The following is a 21835-nucleotide window of genomic DNA, read 5'->3' on the forward strand; positions in this document are numbered from 1 at the left end:
TTCGATTTTTTCTTTATGGGTGACAGGTGTAAATCTGCATTTAAAATATATACATAATGAACATTTACTTCGAAAACAATTCGTACTAAAATTAAGAAAATTAAAGAACAAATCGTTGTAAAAAAATTCTTGGGATTTACGAATTATGTTTTGTATAATGAATGGTGCTGTTTTTTCCGAATGGCAATTGGAGAAAAAGGCTAAAAGCAACCCTCGCAAAAATCGTTTTTACTATATTACACATCTCTACTTTTTGTTGTGTATTTTACATTATTTATCTCTGCTGAATTCCCTAAAGTCTACGCTGTGCCAACTGTAAAAACGAATTTCTTGGGCGTAACCAACTGAATATTCATCTTCGTCAGTTTTTGCCAAGTTCACAGAGAATGTTCGTAATCTTGAGGCGTAGGATAGAGGGTGGAGGAGAGAGGCGTGGCCGCTACTGCTGCGCTGTCAAGTCAAGTGGTCGTTGTGCTCTTACCGCAACTCTTGATATATACTTTGTATTTAGTACACACTAAATGGCTTTGGCTAAACCACAACAAGAACGCTTCCCGCTGCTGCTTCCCCATCTTCCCATCGCATCGCAACGTTTTTATTTAATTACATTTAAAATTTTCAAGGTGTTTCTTTTTGTAGTTGTCGGTGGCGTTGCTCTTGTTGATGTTTATGTTGTTGTTCTTGTTGTCATCATCTGTGATCAACGTTGCCATCGCTGCGCTGCGGCTTCTGTGTTGTCGCGCGCAAATTTTAATTAACTTATTTATAAGCAGAAGCAAAGCAAAGAAAAGCAAAGCAAAAGCAAAAGCTCAACGACAGCGATTGCTCGCTTGACGCGTGCTGTTGGCCACGCACCTTCCCCTTCCTCTTCTCCTCCCTTGCCGCCTTCAGCCACTCGGCCAACTTGTCAATCAATTGTCGCTGGCTTTTTGTTGTTGCTGTGCACACGGTATTTGCCCATGAACTTTACCTAATCCCCTAAAATAAAAAACCATGTATCTTAACAAAATATTTTGTTTCATTTTATTTTTTTCATAAAAGTTGATTTTTTTTAGGAACAATTGTAAGGTTTTTATGGCTGCTTTTTACTCTGAAAAGTGTGTGTTTCAAAAGCTATTTTTAGGTTAAATAAATAATTGAATTTCTCAACAATTTATCTTAATTACAACACATGGCGAATATAGAACAGTTTTCGCTTAATGAACTTTCATTGTGTTAAACAAACATTTCTTTGTCTATCATTTACAAGCGAGCGCGTGTGCATTTCTTTTTCAAGTAGCATGTCAAAAGTTATTGTGCTTTGTTCTTTAGTAGTTAGTTCCATTAGTAGTTCAATTTAAAAAGCTTTTTAGCTTGTTGTGGCTTTTAAGGTCAGTAAACCGCAAAAAGGGAAAGCGGAATGATTTCAAAAAATCCTGTGGCCAGGCGATAAACCATATCCACATCAATCAATGTCAACTTGTGCTCTCCAGCGGCGACTGGTCAAGCTAATGAACTCGGACTCGCAATCAGACTCCATTGACCCACCTCAAAGTGCTTCACACGGAATATGTGTGAGCATTTCCGACTGTCAGAGATGCTGACTGTTAAATGTTAAAGCGTGCTAATAGCCCCATTTGCTGTAAACAATCAGTTATCCATTTAATGTTGACATTAACACGTGGTTGAATAAGTATGTTCAACTTTGTTGAACATGTGGCAACTCTTTGCAATGGTGCTGCCAACTTAATGGTTTGGCGCTGCAACAGAGCAGAGCAAACACCACAATTGCAATGCAATTGATAAGAGGATAAATTTTAATTAGCAAAAAGCAAGCAAAAGTCAAAATGAAATTAAATTAGCTTGGAAACGAGTTGAGTTTGAATGAATAAAAGTTGCGAACCAACATAAACTTGCAGGCAGAGCAAAAAGTCAAGCGTTGCCACTGTAAACACGAGCAAACTATTTCTGTCTTTCTCTCTACATCTCTCACTTACACCCACATTCACTTTGAGGACAGATATAAGGCGAACTTAGTTGAAAGTTCAGCCACAAGGAATATGCTCGTAAATCTAAATGCAGTAATTGCGGCTTTTATGCAATGCAATTTTACAACAGAGAAGATACACAAGGAAAAAAGAGGGAAAGTTGCGACGCAGATGGAAGTACTGGCAACTACTTGAACTACCCTCTTTTTAACATGCAATCGCTGCCTACATGAATTTCATTTTAATTGCATTTTAATGACAACCACAATTACAACACACACACACACACATACATACGCTGTAAATAACTGCACGCAATGACGCACACGCTGACCGAGTGTGACGCTGAAAAGTAGGCAACAAAAATTGCGCACACACGAAGTAAAAGGGGGCTGAGAAAAGCAAAAGCAAAAGCAAAAGCAAAAGCTGAAGCAAATGCTTGGAGCTGCAGTCATGATGCTGCCAATGATGGAACAGAGTATGGCCACAGGACTTCAGCGACGTCAACGTCAACGTGAACGTCAGCGCAACGCCAACGCCAACGCCAACTGTCAACCGCAGTCAAAGAACACTCTCTTCACATCGTCGGCCATTTTGTGCGGCCGTGACGCAGTTGCATGCCACTTGACAGCGAAAGTGACGAGCTTTTCAAAGGCAAAAGCGAGACGCAGCGCAGAAAGCGAAGGAGTAATATATATAATACTTGGGCACAAATTGATTAAAGCATTAAATCGTTAAGTTCGCCATAAGCAATGTGACATTAAATCTGTGTATTAAACGGAGAACATGAACATAGAATGGAAATATTAAACCAGAGAAAATGTAGAGAAAATGTGATGAAATTGTAGGAGCTAAGCTAATGCTATTAAACAGCTCAAGCTCAGGAAAGTATTATTTGCGCTTTGTTTTTGCTTTTGCTGGCTAAAACTATAATTGGGTGAACAGAAAGAAAGTTTTTATACAATTCATCTTATTAAACCAGTTTTGTGTTACTTAATCTAGGTTTTTTCTCAGCTGAAACATAACTTCGGCTCGTTCCTGATTTGGTGAAAACTTCTTGTGTTGATAAATGGTGAATGCATGATGACAGCTTTATGCTTTGGTTTCAACTTACGCAGCTAAAGTCTTAAGACATCTGCTCCCACGCTGCAGCTATGATAAGCTCTCTCGTTGTTGATATTCTTCCTTTGGGATCAGTTGCTTGGAAAAAGCACTTTGATAAGCCCCCCTTAAATGTAGCATACTTTTCTGCGCAGCTCAGAATTAATAAACTTTTGGCATTTCTGAACTGCATTTTCTGCAGCTTTACTTTCGCGATAAAAATTTCAACATTATTTTTAAAACATTTGCTCGTTAAACTTTTAGTTCCTAGCATTCTCCCTGGATGACTATATGCAATAAAAGAGGAAGAGATATGGGTTTTAGTTGAGCTGCAACGGCCTGAGGTGGAGCTTTGACGTGGATCACGCGTAACGCGCCCTTATTAAAAATGTATTAAAACGCTTAGCTCCACTGTCGCTCAATGGCTCCCCAGTGGCAGCCTGGTCCGTTAGACAAGCCCACGCCCACGCCCACACTATACACCTATTCCCCCTTCCATACTCTCTCTCACGTTCTCCCATCTGTCTGTGACTCCTCTCTTCACTAGCTGTCTGCAACTGCTGAAGTGCCCTTTTGTTGCGTTTCCCACGCGCATCGCTTTTCAGGTCATGTGAAAGCATAAAGTGTGTGTGTGCGAGTGCAATATGTGGGTGTTGTGCGTGTGTGTCTAAGTGTAGTGTGTGCTTGCATTTGATTGGCAGCTGCGGCCCCTTGTCTGCGACTCCATCATCAACACAGTCTCATTTCACTTGGCTTCTTCTTTTTATAAAAACTGAAACTTGTTTACCCACTTTTGTGTTTTCTTCCACTGTTCTCGTTAGTTGCTCGCTCTAAAGCACCGGAAATGACTCAAATAAAGTGTTTGAAATATGTATTTAGTGCAGTTTCCTAAGCAAACTATCCAAGTCTATGCCAGGGCTTTAAGGATGACTTTCTTTATTCAGCTGCTGATGGATGATAAATATGAAAGCAGAGATACTAAGGTATAAGCTTTATTTTAAAGCATTGCATTATGTACACATATCAGTGAAAATTAAAATTTAATAGCTTTGTTTTAGTCAACTAAATTCTGCAACTAGAATGACAGATAAATCATAAACATTGGAAGCATTCGAATAGTCGTAAATCTGACTCAACGAATGCTCAAGTTATTCAAATTGAATGCTAGACAAATGACAAATAATAGGCTTTAGTAAATTGCAATGCTGTTCGAGCTGTGTCACTATTGATATATTTATTTAAATTTGATTGAGATCACAGACGACATTTGTCAAATTGCCAAAAGTGAAATTTTAAGCGATTTGCAATACTTTGTGTCAATTGTTGAATAATTTGACCACCCGCTGCACGATTTGTCTCTCACATACATTGTTTGTGCCAAATTGTTTGCTCTTTCTCTCTTGTGCGCAATTTTCAGTTAATTAAACAGAACTGAGGCAAGAAACGTGGCAACAAAATTGGCCTATCGCTTGTTGCTAATTTAATTTTTAAACACTTTTGTCTCCTCTTTCGTCTCTCGTCTCGTCTCTTTACTCACTCAGTTTGTTTGCCTTACGTAATCCTTATCGCCATTTTGCGGCAGCTGACGAAGACATCAGCCTAATGAGCCCCACACGCGGCCTGCCAAAACATTAACAGTATTTGCCTCAGTTAGCTCATTATTTCAGCGCTCCTACGCAGTTCTCACGCTCAACTTTTGGCCAATTTTCGACTTTCGGTTTGGGGGCAACTGCCAGCTGCGTTACCTGTTAGCTTTTGTGATTTAAGGCTTAATTATTGTAGCTAAATATTTAACCTAAATTAATCTGAATTGACATGACGCAAAGAACTCCTCCCAACAAGTTTTCTTCCTTTACGTTTCTCAGCTGAAACTATTCTCGCATATTCAAAATATTTCTTTCTATTATTCGAGCTCTTCTCTCGTATGTTCTCAGCAAAATGCTTGGCATTTGCTTTGATGTGCATATTTTGTTGCTGCCATCATGGAAAAATATTTATCCACTCCACGCACAAAAAGTGAGGAAACCTATAATAATTATTGCTACTCTCGAAATTTAACTTTCAACTTTAAAAGTCACAAACGGAAGTTTTGTTTTTTACTACCGAACTGCAATTAAAATTCAGAGCAACGCGAAAAAGTTGTGCACAACATGCAACTTGGCACATGCAACAAAAACAGCGTGAAGCAAAAAACAAAATACGAAATGGTGAAAAACTTTTGTTTTAGCTTTGTTTAATTAAACTGAATACAAAACAGCAACAAAAAGTGTATTCTTTTGGCTTGAATTTACCGATAACTATTGCCCAGTAAGTTGTTTATAAAATGAAATATATATTAGATAAACCAAATTTTGTTTAAGGATGAAAAGTATGCTAAAGCATTTAAAGTGAATTTAAGGCAAAAACGCAACTTCAAACAGCTCATCAAAGCGAATTTCAAATGCCCCACGCGAGCAGTGTGTATTAACTCTTTTAATTCGTGTTAATTTATGCAATTACTTAAGTATATAAACTCGCAATTAAATTACGCATACGCCCTGTAGTGTCGCCTGGGGGGCTTTAACTTATCACATGTGGTTGCTCGGCTGCGAAATAAATAAATAATGATGTAAATAAAATATGCACAAAAATATATGTATATGAATGAAGCAAATTAAATGCACTCACCTCATTTGCACAAGCACTAATTAAGCCGCTTCCTGACATCACTCATACGCCACGTAAGCCGCATGCAATTTAAAGCGAGCGCTTAAAGTAGCAACAATTAAAATGAAATCCATGCTAACTGACATCAATTATGGTAGTTAGTGCCAAACTTTTTGGCCATTGGCATTTATTTCCCAATAATAACGTTCGCCATAATGCTAAACAGCTTTTCACATGCAAAAGAACAAAAAACAAAACAGCCAAAAAAAAAAGAAGAAAACTTCGTAGCGAAGCGAAAAATCAATACAAAACAAAGGAAAAATCATGTGTGGGGAAAAAATGTGCGGCTCGTGTCTAACATTTAACATGAAAATTTATGAGTGCGTCGCGAATTTGTCATATTTGGTAATTGACAGTAAAAATGACAGCAAACTGCGAGAATATTTGCGAGTTATGCATACTCAATATTAACAACTTTAAATAGCAGTGCATTAAGAGATATCGATCAATTTTTTACATTATTTATAGCGTAAACAAATCTAAATAAGTTGTTGTTGATGATGAAATTATTACCAGCAATTTTTTGATAAACAGTATTGATTTTATTTAGAAGGCAACATCATTTTAGGCAAAGGATCGAATATGACAATCCAAATAAAAGTAAATAATGATTACTTGTGTGTGTGCTTGACTTCAAGTCGTATCAGGCTCAAGCATGAATAAATAAATACTCGTATCTATGTCAACTATTTGATGCCAATGTCAATGGCAAAACTTATTCGAATACGTTTCGACAGTTTTGACAACATCAGCGTGTAAAAGCAGATAAGAGGCAAGAGCTTTAAATAAATGCAGATGGGACAGGGATAAGAACTACAAGTGAGGCAGACATCGAAAGAGACGGAGAGGGAGAGGTGGGGAGGTTTAGGGTGTCACGGCCATAAGGATCCAATGCCTATCGCATATGTGCCCCGAAAAAAAAAAAAACCAAAAATGCCAACAGCGAATACGAAACGAGGCTTCACACAAATGTCGTTAGTTGTTATGGCAAATGTATCTCATAGAGACACAAGTTACAAATTGTTGGCTTAGCTCCATGAATGTTGGTATGGCGTATGTGTGAGTGTTCTGTGTGTGTGTGTATATGTTGTGTTGTTTTTCGTTTCATGTTTGATGTCACTATTCGAAGGTCCTCGCAATGTTTCGCCATGCGCAAATTCCCATTTACATATCAAGCAGCTCGCTAGTTACCCGATTCCAGGAATCCAATTCGATTCAGACATCAATTTTTGATTTAAAGGTACAAACAAAAAAAACGGTAAAATGCAAATTACATTTTTAAATATGCACAATAAGTCAATCTCGGAAATAGCATTATACAACTTTTTACAAATACATTTTATGATTGAACAGTTAAAAAAGAGATATTAAGATATTAGACAAAATGTTTAATTCTGTTCTTTTTTGGGATTAGAATTAAATCAAAATAATAAATCAAAAAAGAACAACTAAAAGTTTGGCTTTTTTTCTTGAGTAACCCTATTTATTTTGCATATTTCAATCTATACAATACGTAAAGTTTTGTCACAATCACTGATAGTTGTTGATTGCCTAGATTATTGTATAAAATGTTACATAAAAAGTGACTCAAATTTTTGGTTTCAACTGTTGCAAATACTTACGTTATGTATTAAATATTTTCCAGCGCTTCTCGCTCTCTTTCTCTCTCTCTCTCTCTTTACTTGTAAAAATATCTCACACAGTTTTCATAGTTTGCCACATCACTGAACTCACGTTGACCCCCGCCGCACTTGGCGGCCCCCAAATCAGACCATATCACTTTACTACATGTAATACACTTGGTTTTTGCATCATAATGTTGTTTTTTGTTGCTGATTTTCGTTGCAATTTCAGAATTTGTGATCGCAGAAACGAGTAAAGCAAGCATTAGGATCACGTGGACAAATACCCGTTAGTGTCGGTCACAAACCGAAACTGCAACACAATTGAATTAAGTCCTTTATTCTGAAGGTGTTTTTTTCTGTTTCTTATTTGTTTTGTCACTGGCGCCGTTTAGTTGTGTCTCGAAGTGCAGCTGATAATGAAATGAATTGAAGCGGCGATTACAGGCGCGATAAATACGCGCAAGTCTCGGAGAATTTTAACCGATTCCAATTGCAGCATCTCACAGCATCTAATGCCAATGCAATGATTGATCTCAGCGTGTAATTCAATCGAATCAACGCACTCTCTCTTTCGCTCTTGTCTCACTCAGTTCGATTAGAGCTGAGTGCGTGACGTGCTTGACTGTTGTGATACCATTAACAGACAACGAAGAAGCAGGAGCAAAGTCTTTAAACAACTATAATTTTTTGCCAACACTTGGTATACCAAGTATACACATTTATATATTATATTATTTTGGTATATAAATTTGGTGCATTTAATTATTATATCTTAATTTTATATATTCTTGAGAGCTATATTTGCTTTTACCATATATACATTTCGATATATATTTCTGTATATTAATTTGGTACATATAAATGATATATTCAACAACACATTACAATATATTTCAGTTTTATTCGGTATAATTTTCAAAATTCTGTATTCTGTAGGTGTCTTATTTCTTTGTATTGCTTTACATAGAATTTTATTAAGCAAATAATGTAGATCTTTTACTAAGAATTTGTATCTGCTAGACACTCGTGTCTGCTCACGTTGTCATCGCTAGACTTCGTGCCTCGCTTTGGATTCTTGTCTCAATGTCCCCCTCCACTTCGCGCTGTGGTTTATGAGTGCTTAATCGCAGTCTCCCAATGCACTGTAATCGCAATCTAACGCAACTGCAAGTCTGTGTATTTGCATGTGTAGCTGTGAAAATGTATCTGTGACTATGTATCTGTATCTGTATCTGCATCTCTGTTGCCTATCTCTGTCCCTTGTGGCATTTTGTCATATGCATGAAATAGTCAGCATTCATTTAAATGCTCACACTCAGAGGCCTTTGTTATTGACTGATTTTTGCTCACATTTATATTTATATTTATTGCGGTTTTTAGCTTTGATGTGTCCCCCTTTTTATTTGCCAAGTTAACCCACAATTGCTGCTGTTGCTGTTGCTGTTGCTATTGCTGCTGCCTGCAACAGTTGCCAGTGGATACAATTACAGTTAGCTGCCTTTGGGTATTCACTTATTTAGCTTCAGCCTCCTGTCGTCGTCATCGTTACTGTTATTCTCCCATTGCTGTGGCTTAAGGCCAATACAAACAGTTCAAAGCAGCTAACAAGCGATGAGTCTGATATCTTGACTTATCTTAGCATAAACATTAGAATTAGAAAAGCCAAAGGAATACTGAATAGATGAATTTTATTTTCTGTCTTTAACAGAAATTGAAATCACAAGTCAAATTTGTTTGTTTGAATGTTTTTATAATATATATCATATCTTGGTCACTTTCTTAAAAGTGCGTCTTTCCTTTTCTATTTTACTTAATTTTTCCTATTTACTATTTCTATTTCATCACCTCATTTAGTCAGCTTTCTCTTGCCAACTTCTTCTTGAATTATTGCATAAGGTTTCAAGTCTGAGTCATTGGTATTATTCTATATAGATTGGTTTCAGCCGAAGCTTTGTAACAGCATCGAATTTCGAGCATCGAGAGTGTTGATTATGCATTTTTCATGAGTGTGAAACGCAGTTATTCATTTACGAGTGCGAATACGCAAACGATTGAAAGCTGGCCCCCAGCGAGAGTATTCATTTTGTAATTTAAATCGCATTTGTATGCCTTTTGTGGTTTTTTTGGTCAGAAGCCAAACAAGAGATGCACTTTTCCGCTCACACACACACGTACACTCTGGCGGCATTCGAATCGTTGTCGAATCCGTATCTACCAAAGTGGGGCACAGTTTATCTTGAATGCAACATGAATACATCTTGTTGTTGTTATTGTTGTTGTTGTTATTGCAGTTATTCAGCAAGTCGAGTGAAAAGCCGCTTAAGTTGCATTTTTGGACTTCATCTTGCTTCATGTGCGAGTTCTTTATTTTCTTTCAGTTCCTCGCTTTATTTTCCTTCACTTCGAAGTTTGTTTGCCTTTTTGTGTGGCCTTTTTCACGTTTTGTTCTTATCGTTGTTTATGCAGCCGCCGCCGCACATGGAAATCTGAGGCACGTGGCCGAATCAACTCCAGACTATGCTCCACATCCACTTCCACTGCCACCTGGCAAAACTTCCCCTTGTCTAGCAAAGTCGCTCGCTTAAGCCGCTTACGAACGGTAATTGTAGCCGCATGCCACAGCTTTCCCTCATTTCTCTCTCTCTCTCTCCTGCCACTCAAGAGCATTCCAGACAACCCTTTAATGCTCGCATTTGCGTCGGGAATGTCAAGGAACTCGCTAAGTTTTAGCCTTAATCTAAAGTGCAAGCTTTTAAAGAACGGGGAATTTGGCTAAGAGAAAATACAGTGAACAAAATTGATGGAAATTTTTATATAATATCACTCTTTTTATAAATTTTATATAAATCCTGAAAATCTTCTAAGTAAGAAATTTCTTAAGGCATATTAAACTGGCATTTTCTTTGTCAATTAAAATTTGCACATGTGTCTAATGATTTTTAGTTTTGCTTCTCAAGATATAACAACAGAAGCTTAACTACTTAGTTATTCAAGCTAACTCTTATCCTACTTCAAGCATTAATGATCGAATATGCAAATTGGAAGTAGACTAAAAGAAAGTTCTGTCAAGCAATTCGCTAATGTCAAATCAATAGTAATATTTACACAAATATCGCTTCATACTTATAGTATAATGCTTAGACTTGCATAAACAGGCACATTCAAAGAATGTCAACTGTTGCAAGTTGCAGTTGAGAGATACAAAATGTGGCACACAAAATGTAGAACAAATCTGGGGCAGACGCAAATGGAACAAAGTTGTCATTGTCTCTTGACAGCCTTTAGCTGGGCGACATTAAAACTTAAAGAAAACAACAACAAACGAACCCAAATAGATGTCGCTACTTTATCTGCAAGATAGTTGCACTCAATGATTGAGATACTTTTTCTTTAAAAAATTCTTCAATTATTAGCTTAATTTTTTTATAGCTTTTTATTCAATGAATTTAATAGAAATAAAGGTGTATTTCTGCTTGACAATTAAGACAATAAATCGATGTGGACGGTCTCAAGTGTTGACACTTTTCACATGCATCCAGTTAGAGAGAATTGAACAAAGCACAAAGGACCAAATTGTATATATGCAAATGCTTTTAGCCAACATATTCTCGCCGTATTGCCGCAAAATTCAATTACTGTTCCAATTCAATTAGTTCGGCCCTAAACACAAGCTAAAACAAGTGTCCATGTGTGCGTGTCTGTGAAAGTTGTTTAATAATTAAATGTTTCTGCGAAACTCTATATATATTATGTACATACATGAGTGTGGGCAGCTTGTATACATACATACTATAATCTATAATTACATTCCCCATATATTATCGGTTTCCCAGTTCACTTTTCTCGCAGCTGAGTCAGAATTATTTTTTGCGCAAAAACTCTTTGTGGAAGATAGTTAGCAATAAGTTAGGCTTTTAGGTCATCAGCTGCTTTTTACATGCAGACCGTTTGTAACTGACTCCAAAAGCATTAGAGCTTGATTCAGAGAATATATGTTATACAAGTATATATAGAAAAAAGCTGTATAAATGAGACTAGATTCGACGAAAATGCGTAAGAAATGTCTTCATTGCCTTGCAAGTATATTTTTACGTAATATTTATTAAATGTTTAATTTATGACAGAACAGACAAAACATTTTGGAAATATGCACAAAATAATAAAACACAAAAATAAAATAAATAAAATTTGGAAAATTATTTTTACTACTAGTATTTAATATAATTCCTATATTGAGAAATTTTTCTCTTACTTAAGTAACTTATAATATTATTAGTTAAATATTAAGTAAAAACCAAGTACAATAGATGCAACTGCAACTGCAATTGCGCTTGCTGTCTGCAACATCTTTAAGGCCAAAAAATGGAGCTAATTCGCCTTAAAATCACACGCTTCATGAACTATGCAAAAGCTCAGGCCAAAAAGCAGCTGAAGGATGCGGCAGACAGCTGAAGTAGCAAGAAGCAAAGGATACGCTGCAACTTAAATGGGGCAGCTGCTGCAGTCAGTAGCTGTTGTTGTTGTTGTTGTTCTTGCTCTTGCTCTTGTACTTATATTCGCAGTTGTAGTTGTTGCTGTTGCTGTTGCGAGAGACTGTGCAAACTTTTTGGCCTCAGTTTCCACTTGAAAGTTAATGTAAAGTTTTCTTCATCATCATCGAGTTGCTCACCGTTGTCGTTGTTCTTGTTCTCGTTTCATATTATTATTGCAGTGCATTCGTTGCCGCATCTAACGGTGCTCAGCCTATCCGGGTGCAGCAAACTCACCGACGATGGCGTCGAGCTGATTGCCGAGAATCTGCAGAAGCTGCGCGCCCTGGACCTGTCCTGGTGTCCCCGCATAACGGACGCCTCGCTCGAGTATATTGCCTGTGATCTGAACCAGCTGGAGGAATTGACTCTGGATAGGTAAGTCACATCGCTCCCACCACATGCCACACACCCTAAGGTCATCTGGATGTGTCTGTGCGAGTCCCTGCTCACAGTCTGTAATTATTCATGAGTTAAATTCAATTTCCGCCTTCGCTTAACATCGACTGCAGCTGCAAGTGGCAGCACCTTTCATTTTTCCATTTTTTTAGGAGCTTGCCTGTGCGCAAGTAAAGTTCCTGCTCGACTTGCGGACATCCTGTTAGCTTCACAAATATACATATATACTATGTTTTTTATATAATATCATTTAAAACTAAGCCAAAGAAGCGAAAAATATTAAATACTTTTTTTCATAGTGGCTTCCTTAACTCAACATTTCAAATATTTCATTATTATTATTATCGATTTAATTATTTCGAATTATTAGCTATTAGACAATGCTAAACGAACGTGTTGTTAAGGGACGAAGAAATTTATCTACTACAGTCTACAGTCTACATTTTACATTTTTTACTTCCTTATCCTATCATTTTCAAAATATCATTTATCTCAGCGCTTCAAATACTTAAATAGTACATTTCCTGAAACATCTACTTCTTGAAGCCGGTTTTATCATTTCCCATTGGTATTAAATTTCACCAATTTTAGATATAATATAAGTGCAATTTAGAGAATTCTCAACTCAAATCGCTTAGTGTGTTACTTAATAAATCCATTATTTTTATATTCTTGGTACTTCAAATGCTGACGTAAATGAATGGAATCATAGCTATAAATCAAATATTCACGTGTATGCACAACAATTACTCAGTAACCAAAATTATTCAATTGCAAATAAATGACGTCATTACGCCATGTGCCAGAGTTTCTTTGAATTCAAAATTCAGCTTTACTTCGAACACATAACTGACGGAGTTTTTATAAATCCCAATTCTGGCACGTTAATTTATTTATTGCTGTAATCATGACTTCCAAACAGTAGCAAGCCACAGCAAAAAAGAACACAAAAAAAATACGCAGATAAAAAAACCTTTTAATGAATAATATGCAATTAATTGCCAGGTGTATTAGATTTAAATAAATTATGAAAATCTTAGGTTTATTGTTTGATCATTACAATTATCCCTTTATGAAAATTACTATATTACTACTTAATCTATTTTTGGACGTATCGACATCTTAACTCTCCGCAGAGCATCAAAATCATTCCAGTGCATGCTTCTTTTATTCTTAACGCTCTCATTGAAGAAAAGTCCATTTAGGTTACTGATAAAAAATGAGTAACTAGTTAGAAAAACTTGTATTTAATAGTTGTTACCTTCTGATTACTTACGCATGAACACAATTCGTGTACCACCAGCCTCCATTATGATCCGCACAATTATAATTACCCGAAATGTCATTATCACGATCGTAAGTCGTAAATTTCTGATTTATATGCATTCGTAGAGTATTGTACGTTGTATTCCCGGAAAATTGTCCCAAACGATTCAACTCGTAATGTTCATCGACACTGGAGACATTAAAGTGATCGTATTGAACGAAATGGATAGTTCCATTAAAGTGTTCCATATGAATGTGAAGTATGTGACGTCGTTCGCTGGTCAAGCGATGAATCTTTTCCAAGCCAAGGAAAAAGTCACCGTCAAAGGAGCCAAATCCATTTCTATATGCAGCCCAATTTCTGGTGAAGTTCTCCTTGCCATCCAGACGTTGTTGAATCACCGTCCAACCATCTCCAGCTGTCTGACTATCGCAGAGCACATCAAAGGAATCGATGCCCAGAGCCTTGATTCGATGTACACCCGTGGAACTGCCAAAGGGGATGCAACTAGATGGTGGATTCTCCTCTAACTTTTTGATTTTTTTAATTTCCTCTAACTGAAATTTTAATTTAACAATTTGCAGATCTTTGTTATCTATTGTATTATTTTGTTCCTCGACCTGCTCTTGTAGATCCTTCATTTGAGCAGAGATGGTATCATTTTGTGTCTTGAGTATTTCAATTAGTAAGTTTAGGTTTTTTATGGTTACCCAACTATCACTATTTGTCAATTCCTTAATGATATGATTAGAGTTCTTTTTCATGAGAATATTATATAATTCCATTATATTAACTGCTTCGATTATAGCATTTCCATTATAATCTGGGCAATTCAAACATCTTTCTCCGTGCGGTTGAGCTTGACATAAGAATACTCCGGATAGAATTAATAATACTATTTGTGAATACATTGCCGGTAAAGTAAAGTTGTTTTCTTGAAGAACCTCGCGAAAGTAAGAGCACTTATACACTGAACGATGAAACATAATTTGTATACTACTTATATAGCAAAGCTCGATTCTTCTACTCTGATAACCGTTGTTCAAAATAACAAAAAAAATTGAACTTTTTCTACTGACGTTATTACCCGCTTACCGAAATATATTTAGCATTTAACCGAAAATAACATACACTTTATTACTCAATTTATTTTAGTATATTTGGCGTATAATTGAAAGATTTTCAAATATATGTTAGAATGCGATAATCCAAATGGTTATCTCGATGTTTGAGAACATGACTCATTTTCATTTACGTTTTATTTGGTTACTTTCTTTGACGTATATGCTCATAATATATTTCATATTGATTTCATTGTAGATGCGTTCACATAACGGACATTGGGGTTGGCTACATTTCAACAATGCTATCACTGACGGCCCTCTTCCTGCGATGGTGTTCTCAGGTGCGGGACTTTGGACTGCAGCACCTGTGCTCGATGCGGAATCTGCAGGTTCTCTCGCTGGCGGGTTGCCCGCTACTGACTTCATCTGGCTTATCAAGCCTCATACAGTTGCGTCATCTACAGGAACTCGAGCTGACCAATTGCCCAGGCGCCTCGCACGAACTCTTTGATTATTTGAAAGAGCACTTGCCACGCTGCTTGATAATCGAATAATTGCGTATGCAAGCGAGCGAGAGGCTATTGATTACTTTATTTCAATTTTCATATGTGAAAAGAAATGTGCAACTGATTTTGTTTTAGGATTCAGTGTTTAATTATTCGTACTAATCGAACTCTATTTGTATGCTATTTTTTTCTTTTAGAATTGTTAATTTTAGTCGGGAAGTTCCTTTTTGTGCTACATATATGTATGAAACCAATGCATATACATAGTTATTGTCTCTACTTAATACTGTAAATCCTTAAAATAGCTTTAGTTTTACAATTTTTTTATGATTTCTACTGTGATTTTAACTGGACTTTAACTACTATATAAGTTAAGTTGAGAGCTGTTTAAGAACCCCAAAGGATAATTATTTATATTATACATATATTTACAATACAGTACAATACCGAGATGAACTCTAATATAAATACAAATTTATACTTATTACTGTAGTTTTTAAAGCAAAATTTTAATTAATCTCACTGTAATTAACCATAACAAATTGTGCAAGAAAACAAACCAAACAAATTATATAGATATATATATGTATACATAAAATATATATGTAAATGTAAATTAACATAAAACATTGCGCCCAAAAAGACAAAAGAAACGTAAAAGATGATGCGATTGAAATAAGAAGCGAATGCAATATGCAAATAAAATCAAAAATTATGCAATTTACTGTTCAAAGCAACAATTTTCGAAATACAAAATAAAGTGAATAATTCAAAGAAGTGAAAATATATTATTTATATAGGCAAAGTTGCTAACCTGCTTTACACTTAGCTCACTTTTGCAGCCCCGACCACTAATTGTACCATACTATAACTATGCTAACAAACAATAACGATACAAAATCCCTCAACAAGTTTTAGAATTAGTCGATTTAGACAAATGTGCACGCAAAACAAAAACAAAATAACATACAAAGAAACGAATCAATTTCCAATCCAAAAATGATACATTTTATGTAGACCTATTTGAAAAATAATACAAAGCAAGAATAATTAAAGAAAAGATTTAATGACGCCCCTGTGCCGCCCTTCCTAGAACTAAGTCGCTAACGACAAAGAGTTGAATATAAACTATAATAAATTATTAAATATACATATGTATAACTACCTTATTTAATAGAGCTGCGCTACCAAAGTGGGCATTTTTGTTTGGACTACTTCAAACCAAATGCGATTTGCAAATCTAAGACAAACATGAAGAAAATAAACTAATGCAGAATTGACAATTCGTGGTTTCATTCATTTAAATTTAACTTTTTATTATTTAATTTATATGTTATGTATGTTTAACGTTTACAAGTCTACGTTTTATTTCTACAATGGCGAGATTTAATTGCCTGTTATTCCTCACAGGCACCCTCGCCATCCTCATCGTCATATTCTGCATTATCCTCACCATCTTCCTCCTCTTCGTCATCTTTGCCCTGCTGATCCCACCAGGAGAGCACACCTAATCCAGACTCATTAATAGCTCCCTGTAAAGTAGAAAAGTTTTAGCTTGCCTAGGCATAACGTTAAAGTCTAAGCTAAGAGGTCTTACAATGATTTTATAGGGTGCTTTCACTTCCTGAGATGCTGCTGAAGCGGCAGCTGCTGCTGCTGCGGAGGTGCCAGCACCTTGCGAGGATTGACCCTCTGTTTTGGGCGGGCCAATTGGCGATGTTTCTTCGAATATTTCGCGGGAAACACGGAACTTAATGGGCTCACCAACATCCATGAATAGATCATGTTTAGCACCATCCTCTAAGGGATATTCCCAAACCCAAGCTTGCTCCGCTTCATCGAAACGCGACGGATGTTGCAGTGCCGCATGCGGAATAAGTATGTCATCGAAGAAGCCCAATGTCACGTGCACTCCCTCGCGACTGCAGTTGCGTATTTTACCGGTGATAACTGTGCCAACCATTGGACGAAACACAACATAGCGAAACAGAACTTCGGTGTGTGAGGCACCGTCGCCGGGCAATATAATAGAGTCCTTCAGTGAGACAATCTCTTTGAGGGCTATGCACAGACCAACATTTAACAGCACCTGTATATAAATTGCTTATTAAAAGTATACCCATTCATTAATTTATATTGTTTACCTTATTTGCAAGTTTGCGGTCAATTTCATCGCGCACAGCATCAACAAGCTTCAAATTAAATTGGTCCGGTCCAATGCGGACGTTGTCCTTCAGTTCTGCCAACACAAACATGGCTTGGAAGTCATATATATGCTTTAACTTAGCAAGATATTATATATTAAGTGCAATAACTACTGCATTAAACTAATTTATATTGTTTATAGTTCACATGCCATGTTGCCGATAATAACCTCTCACACATTGTATGATATCGATAACCGACAATCTCACATTAAAAAATACCAAAACAATGTCGGCGTACCGCGATGAATGGCAAAGTACCACAGTAACAGCTGTTTGTAAATACACGTGCGTGCTTCGCAAATTTCACAATTGTTATTAACTACAAAAAGAACTTAAAAAGCTGCATGTGTATATAAAAAAGCCGCAATTATTGTTGAATAGATCATATTCGCGATTTTATATTAAAACATTTACAGCCGTATATTCGAGTTACCCAATTTCATAACATGGCCGATGCTCACAAATATAGCGATGCAGAGGAGGATGAAAGCGACCTGAAAAACGTGAGTTCAATTAATAAATGCGATTGTTAAATAATAAATGCGTTATAAATAATTATTATAACTATTATAGTCAGAGTGGCTGGATGACTTCAAAGCTCTGACAGTTAAGCACGACATATTCAAGGACCTCAAACTGAATGAAAAGGAGGCCAGCGATGATCTGTGTCAAAAAGTTATTGATGATGTCGACGCCGATGAGGAGGCTGATTTGGACGACGCTGATGACTATGACGATGAAGACTATGATCAGGACGATGGCTATGATGCGTATGAGGAAGCCTACAGTGGCTTTAACAAGCTCAATGCACAATCTCATCTCACAAATGCAGCTGGTGGTAATAGCGGCGGAGGCGGCGGCTCTGGCGCTAGAGTTGGTGGAGGAACTCAGCGTGTTAGCAGCTATCAACCAAATGAGAAGCTATTACGCCGTTACTCGACACGCATTAACGTCGAGAAATACGATCCAAATGCAAATATGAGCGCCCAGGCGGCCAATCGATTGGTTAGCTTCGATCGGCGACAGGAGACGGAACGAGTTCGTGTGCGCGACAAGCACGATCGCGCCACGGCAGAGCAGGTGATGGATCCACGCACTCGCATGATACTCTTTAAGCTATTGAATCGAGGGCTGATTCAAGAAATCAACGGCTGCATCTCCACGGGCAAGGAGGCGAACGTTTATCATGCAGTGTCCAAGAATGGTGCCGACGAGTATGCCATTAAAATCTACAAGACTTCCATATTGGTGTTCAAGGACCGAGACAAGTATGTGTCGGGTGAGTTTCGCTTCCGTCACGGTTACTGCAAGCATAATCCTCGCAAGATGGTACGCACATGGGCCGAAAAAGAAATGCGTAACTATTTGCGTATGCGAAATGCTGGTGTACCCGTTCCTGAGCCCATTCTTTTGCGTTCACATGTGCTCGTCATGCGTTTCTGCGGTAAGGATGGTTGGCCATCGCCAAAGCTAAAGGATGTCGAGATAAGCACATCGAAGGCGAGAGAATTATACCGTGATTGTGTGGTCATCATGTGGCGAATCTACAATCAGTGTCGTCTAGTACATGCCGATCTCTCTGAGTTCAACATCCTCTACGAGAATGGTCAGCTGGTTATCATCGATGTGAGTCAAGCAGTGGAGCACGATCATCCGCATGCATTTGATTTTCTACGCAAGGATTGCACCAACATATCGGAGTTCTTCCGCAAAAAGTCCGTAGCCACGATGACCGTCAAAGAGCTGTTTGACTTTATAACGGATCAAACGATTACCGAAGAGAATATAGAAGAGTGTCTAGAGCGTATTTCCGAACGCATCAAGGATCGCGATTTCGATGCAATCACAGCACAAGAGAAGATCGACGAGGCCGTTTGGCAGAGCACATACATTCCCAAGCGTTTGGACGAGGTAAGTGTTCAGTATACATTAGATTTGCTCGATTGAAATTAACCAGTATTTTTGTGTGCAGGTTCCTCACTTTGAACGGGATGTCGCGAAAGCCAAGCAGGGTGTACAGCAAGATCTCGTGTATGCCAAGATCACTGGCCTAACGTCTGAGCTAGATGTCAAAAAACAGCCAGACGTTCTGGAAGCTAAGCAAAATAATGGAGATAGTGATAAGGAGGACAGTGAGAACGAAAGTGATGAATCACAAGAGGGTGACGAAACGACAAAAGCATTTAAGAATTCAGCACGTCCGCGAGATGAGTCGCCCGACAGTAAAAAAGCGCGCAAGAAGGCAGTGAAAGACGCCAAAGCTGAACAGAGAAAGGTCAAAGTGAAGAAACATGTAAAGAAGCGCAAGGAGAAACTTGGCAGCATGAAAAATTAGAATATACGTGTAAGATAGACCTTTGAAAAATAAAAAAAATTTAATATGGAAATACACCGCACGATTATTTGATTAAAAATTTTAGTTGTAACTATGCCTTGCTAACAACTTCACAACGAAGCAGAACTGATGCCAATTCAAACGAATGACTTCTATAAAAGTTTTGACTTCGAACTGTGCCGGTAACAATAACTTGAAAACTTCAAGTCCGATAATCGTTGCTTAAAATAAAAATTAAACTTTATACTTCATTAGCTTTCTCGATTTCTGGATATTTTGCGTATTTAAACTTCGAGGTAGTGTTGAAAAACTTTAAATAGAGTAATATATGTCAATGTTTATGTTTATACAAATATATTTGCACGCGGGAAATCACATATTGAAAGAGTACTTGCTACGCTGCTTGACAATCGAATAATCGAGTATACAATGCGAGTGATAGACTATCAGTTACTTTATTTTAATTTTCATATGTGAAAAGAAATGTGCAACTGATTTTGTTTTAGGTTTCAGTGTTTAAATATTCGTACTAATCGAACTCTATTTTTATGTTAATTTTGTTCTTTTAGAATTGTTATTTTTAATCAGCAAGTTCCTTTTTGTGTTCATTCAAACGAATGAATAACTGTACCGATAACCGTAACTTCCGACAGTTAAAGTTAATCAAACGTCAAAGTTCCGTTTGTATTCTTGTCAGCTTCTGATTGTAATTTTGCGGAAAAAAAGAAAATATTGTGAACTAAAATGGTTGAAAACTTTGAAAAAGCACTTTGTTTGGTTGCTACGCAATTGAGGATTCCACTCAAGGATCACAAAATCTTTCTTAAGGATGTCGATATGGTGTCCAGCTTTATAAACAAAGCGCTCGTACAACAAAAGTCAATATTTGCAGATAGCTTTACAAACCTTCCGGAAACAGGTAAAATACGCAAATTTTCTATCATCCTTGTGATATTTTAAAGTGCTTCCTATCAGCCACATTTATGGGCAATGCCTATATAGACGTACCTGCCAAATTCAACTGTTACTTGATACTGGATTTTAAGTATGCACATCAGGTGGAATTTGGTGAAGATGGCTACGTCTATTTGTCAGCGGACTGCCGATCAACACATGCGGGATACAGAATACCCTCGACATATCTGCAACAGGTCCTTCGCAATGATCTCCACAATATACTAGGGAGTCAACCACTTGTGAAATGCCAGGAACACACGTACAAATTGTGTTTTCACACCACCGTCTATCCCATCAGCGCGCATACCATCGTCGCCACCCAATTGGATTCGGAGACCAATGTCCGCATTGTATTTGATTTCCTGCTGGCCTTCAAGATGCCGTTGTTAAAGGCGCCGCGACCTAAAAACGTGCCAGTCCCAGAGTCGATGCCTTCTCAGGCATTGGAATACTGGCTGGCACTGCCAGTTAACCATTTCGATGTTCACTTTAATGGAAAAAATCATTTGGGAAGAATGCATATCTGGCAGGTGGCAAACTTAGAGCAACGACAGCGCTGGCGACTCGCTCTGCGTCTCTCCTACATGCTGAGCACCATCAATGACACGCTGAACACCATCGGGATTCATAGCCTCAAACACACGTGCGTCAATCTTTGCGAGCGTTATGGCTTGAAAAAAGCCGATAAGCCCATCAACTTCAAGCTGATAGATGTAATATTATAATATTGCATACAGGTTTTGGCTCTGTTTTAACAAATTTTTCTTTTCTAGATGATGAATACTTATAGTTCTCTTAAGCTAACTGAGGTGTCGACTGCCCTTAGCAGTGGTAGTCTTGTGAATTTTCAAGTTGATCCTCAACTATCCACAGATTGCCTTAAAACGGATGTTATGATCTCCAAGATGCACGACGAAATGAAAACGTCAAAGGCAAAGAAACGTTCCAAGTGAAGTAGTTTTCAGAATTATATTTACCGAATATTTTGAATTAATATTTTAATTTGTTTATTGAATGCGCTGCTGATTATCCCACCGAAGAATGTAATATTAATCAAATTATTTCAAATAAAAAATATGTTTAAACGTTAAACCAAAAAAAAGTTGATTAATTGTAAGAAATGTGTTTGAATATGTGTAACCTCTATTATCTAACAATAAGTAACAATAACT

General features: G+C 37.2%; 5 protein-coding genes and 1 long non-coding RNA gene across 7 annotated transcripts in view; 3 read left to right on the forward strand and 3 right to left on the reverse strand.

Moving 5' to 3' along the window:
* LOC133845388 (F-box/LRR-repeat protein 16) overlaps positions 1-16447 on the forward strand; it is a 29933-nt gene extending 13486 nt beyond the window's left edge. Inside the window, exons 4-5 of one of the 2 annotated variants that reach the window (XM_062279849.1) lie at positions 12111-12306; positions 14915-16447. In XM_062279849.1, coding sequence (XP_062135833.1) covers positions 12111-12306; positions 14915-15212 — 494 coding nt within the window. In that variant the 3' untranslated portion in view covers positions 15213-16447. Of the gene's footprint in view, positions 1-12110; positions 12307-14914 lie in introns of those variants that run through there. The other variant, XM_062279851.1, reaches the window with a different exon arrangement.
* Positions 139-7822, reverse strand: LOC133843680 (uncharacterized). The gene is made up of 3 exons (XR_009894530.1): positions 7397-7822; positions 5736-5940; positions 139-5653 (listed from the first exon to the last, which is right to left on the reverse strand). It is a non-coding gene; the product is annotated as an uncharacterized LOC133843680 (long non-coding RNA).
* On the reverse strand, positions 13323-14306 carry LOC133844579 (angiopoietin-related protein 7-like). The gene is made up of 2 exons (XM_062278641.1): positions 13604-14306; positions 13323-13536 (listed from the first exon to the last, which is right to left on the reverse strand). The coding sequence occupies exons 1-2, from the start codon at positions 14233-14235 to the stop codon at positions 13422-13424; spliced, it is 747 nt and encodes a 248-aa protein (XP_062134625.1). The 5' UTR covers positions 14236-14306; the 3' UTR covers positions 13323-13421.
* Positions 16448-16538: 91 nt separating the features above from the next.
* On the reverse strand, positions 16539-17544 carry LOC133845391 (DNA-directed RNA polymerase III subunit RPC8). Its single transcript, XM_062279853.1, has 3 exons — positions 17309-17544; positions 16762-17253; positions 16539-16696 (listed from the first exon to the last, which is right to left on the reverse strand). The coding sequence occupies exons 1-3, from the start codon at positions 17417-17419 to the stop codon at positions 16562-16564; spliced, it is 738 nt and encodes a 245-aa protein (XP_062135837.1). The 5' UTR covers positions 17420-17544; the 3' UTR covers positions 16539-16561.
* Positions 17545-17625: 81 nt separating this feature from the next.
* Positions 17626-19770, forward strand: LOC133845389 (serine/threonine-protein kinase RIO1). The gene is made up of 3 exons (XM_062279852.1): positions 17626-17874; positions 17945-19282; positions 19344-19770. Exons 1-3 carry the CDS (start codon positions 17818-17820, stop codon positions 19704-19706), a joined length of 1758 nt encoding a protein of 585 aa, XP_062135836.1. The 5' UTR covers positions 17626-17817; the 3' UTR covers positions 19707-19770.
* A 73-nt stretch (positions 19771-19843) lies between these two features.
* Positions 19844-21744, forward strand: LOC133845397 (uncharacterized). Its single transcript, XM_062279859.1, has 4 exons — positions 19844-20002; positions 20276-20625; positions 20682-21376; positions 21437-21744. The coding sequence occupies exons 2-4, from the start codon at positions 20451-20453 to the stop codon at positions 21614-21616; spliced, it is 1050 nt and encodes a 349-aa protein (XP_062135843.1). The 5' UTR covers positions 19844-20002; positions 20276-20450; the 3' UTR covers positions 21617-21744.
* Positions 21745-21835: the final 91 nt, after the last annotated feature.

This window comes from Drosophila sulfurigaster, chromosome 3, assembly GCF_023558435.1.
Source record: "Drosophila sulfurigaster albostrigata strain 15112-1811.04 chromosome 3, ASM2355843v2, whole genome shotgun sequence".
NCBI lineage: Eukaryota > Metazoa > Arthropoda > Insecta > Diptera > Drosophilidae > Drosophila > Drosophila sulfurigaster.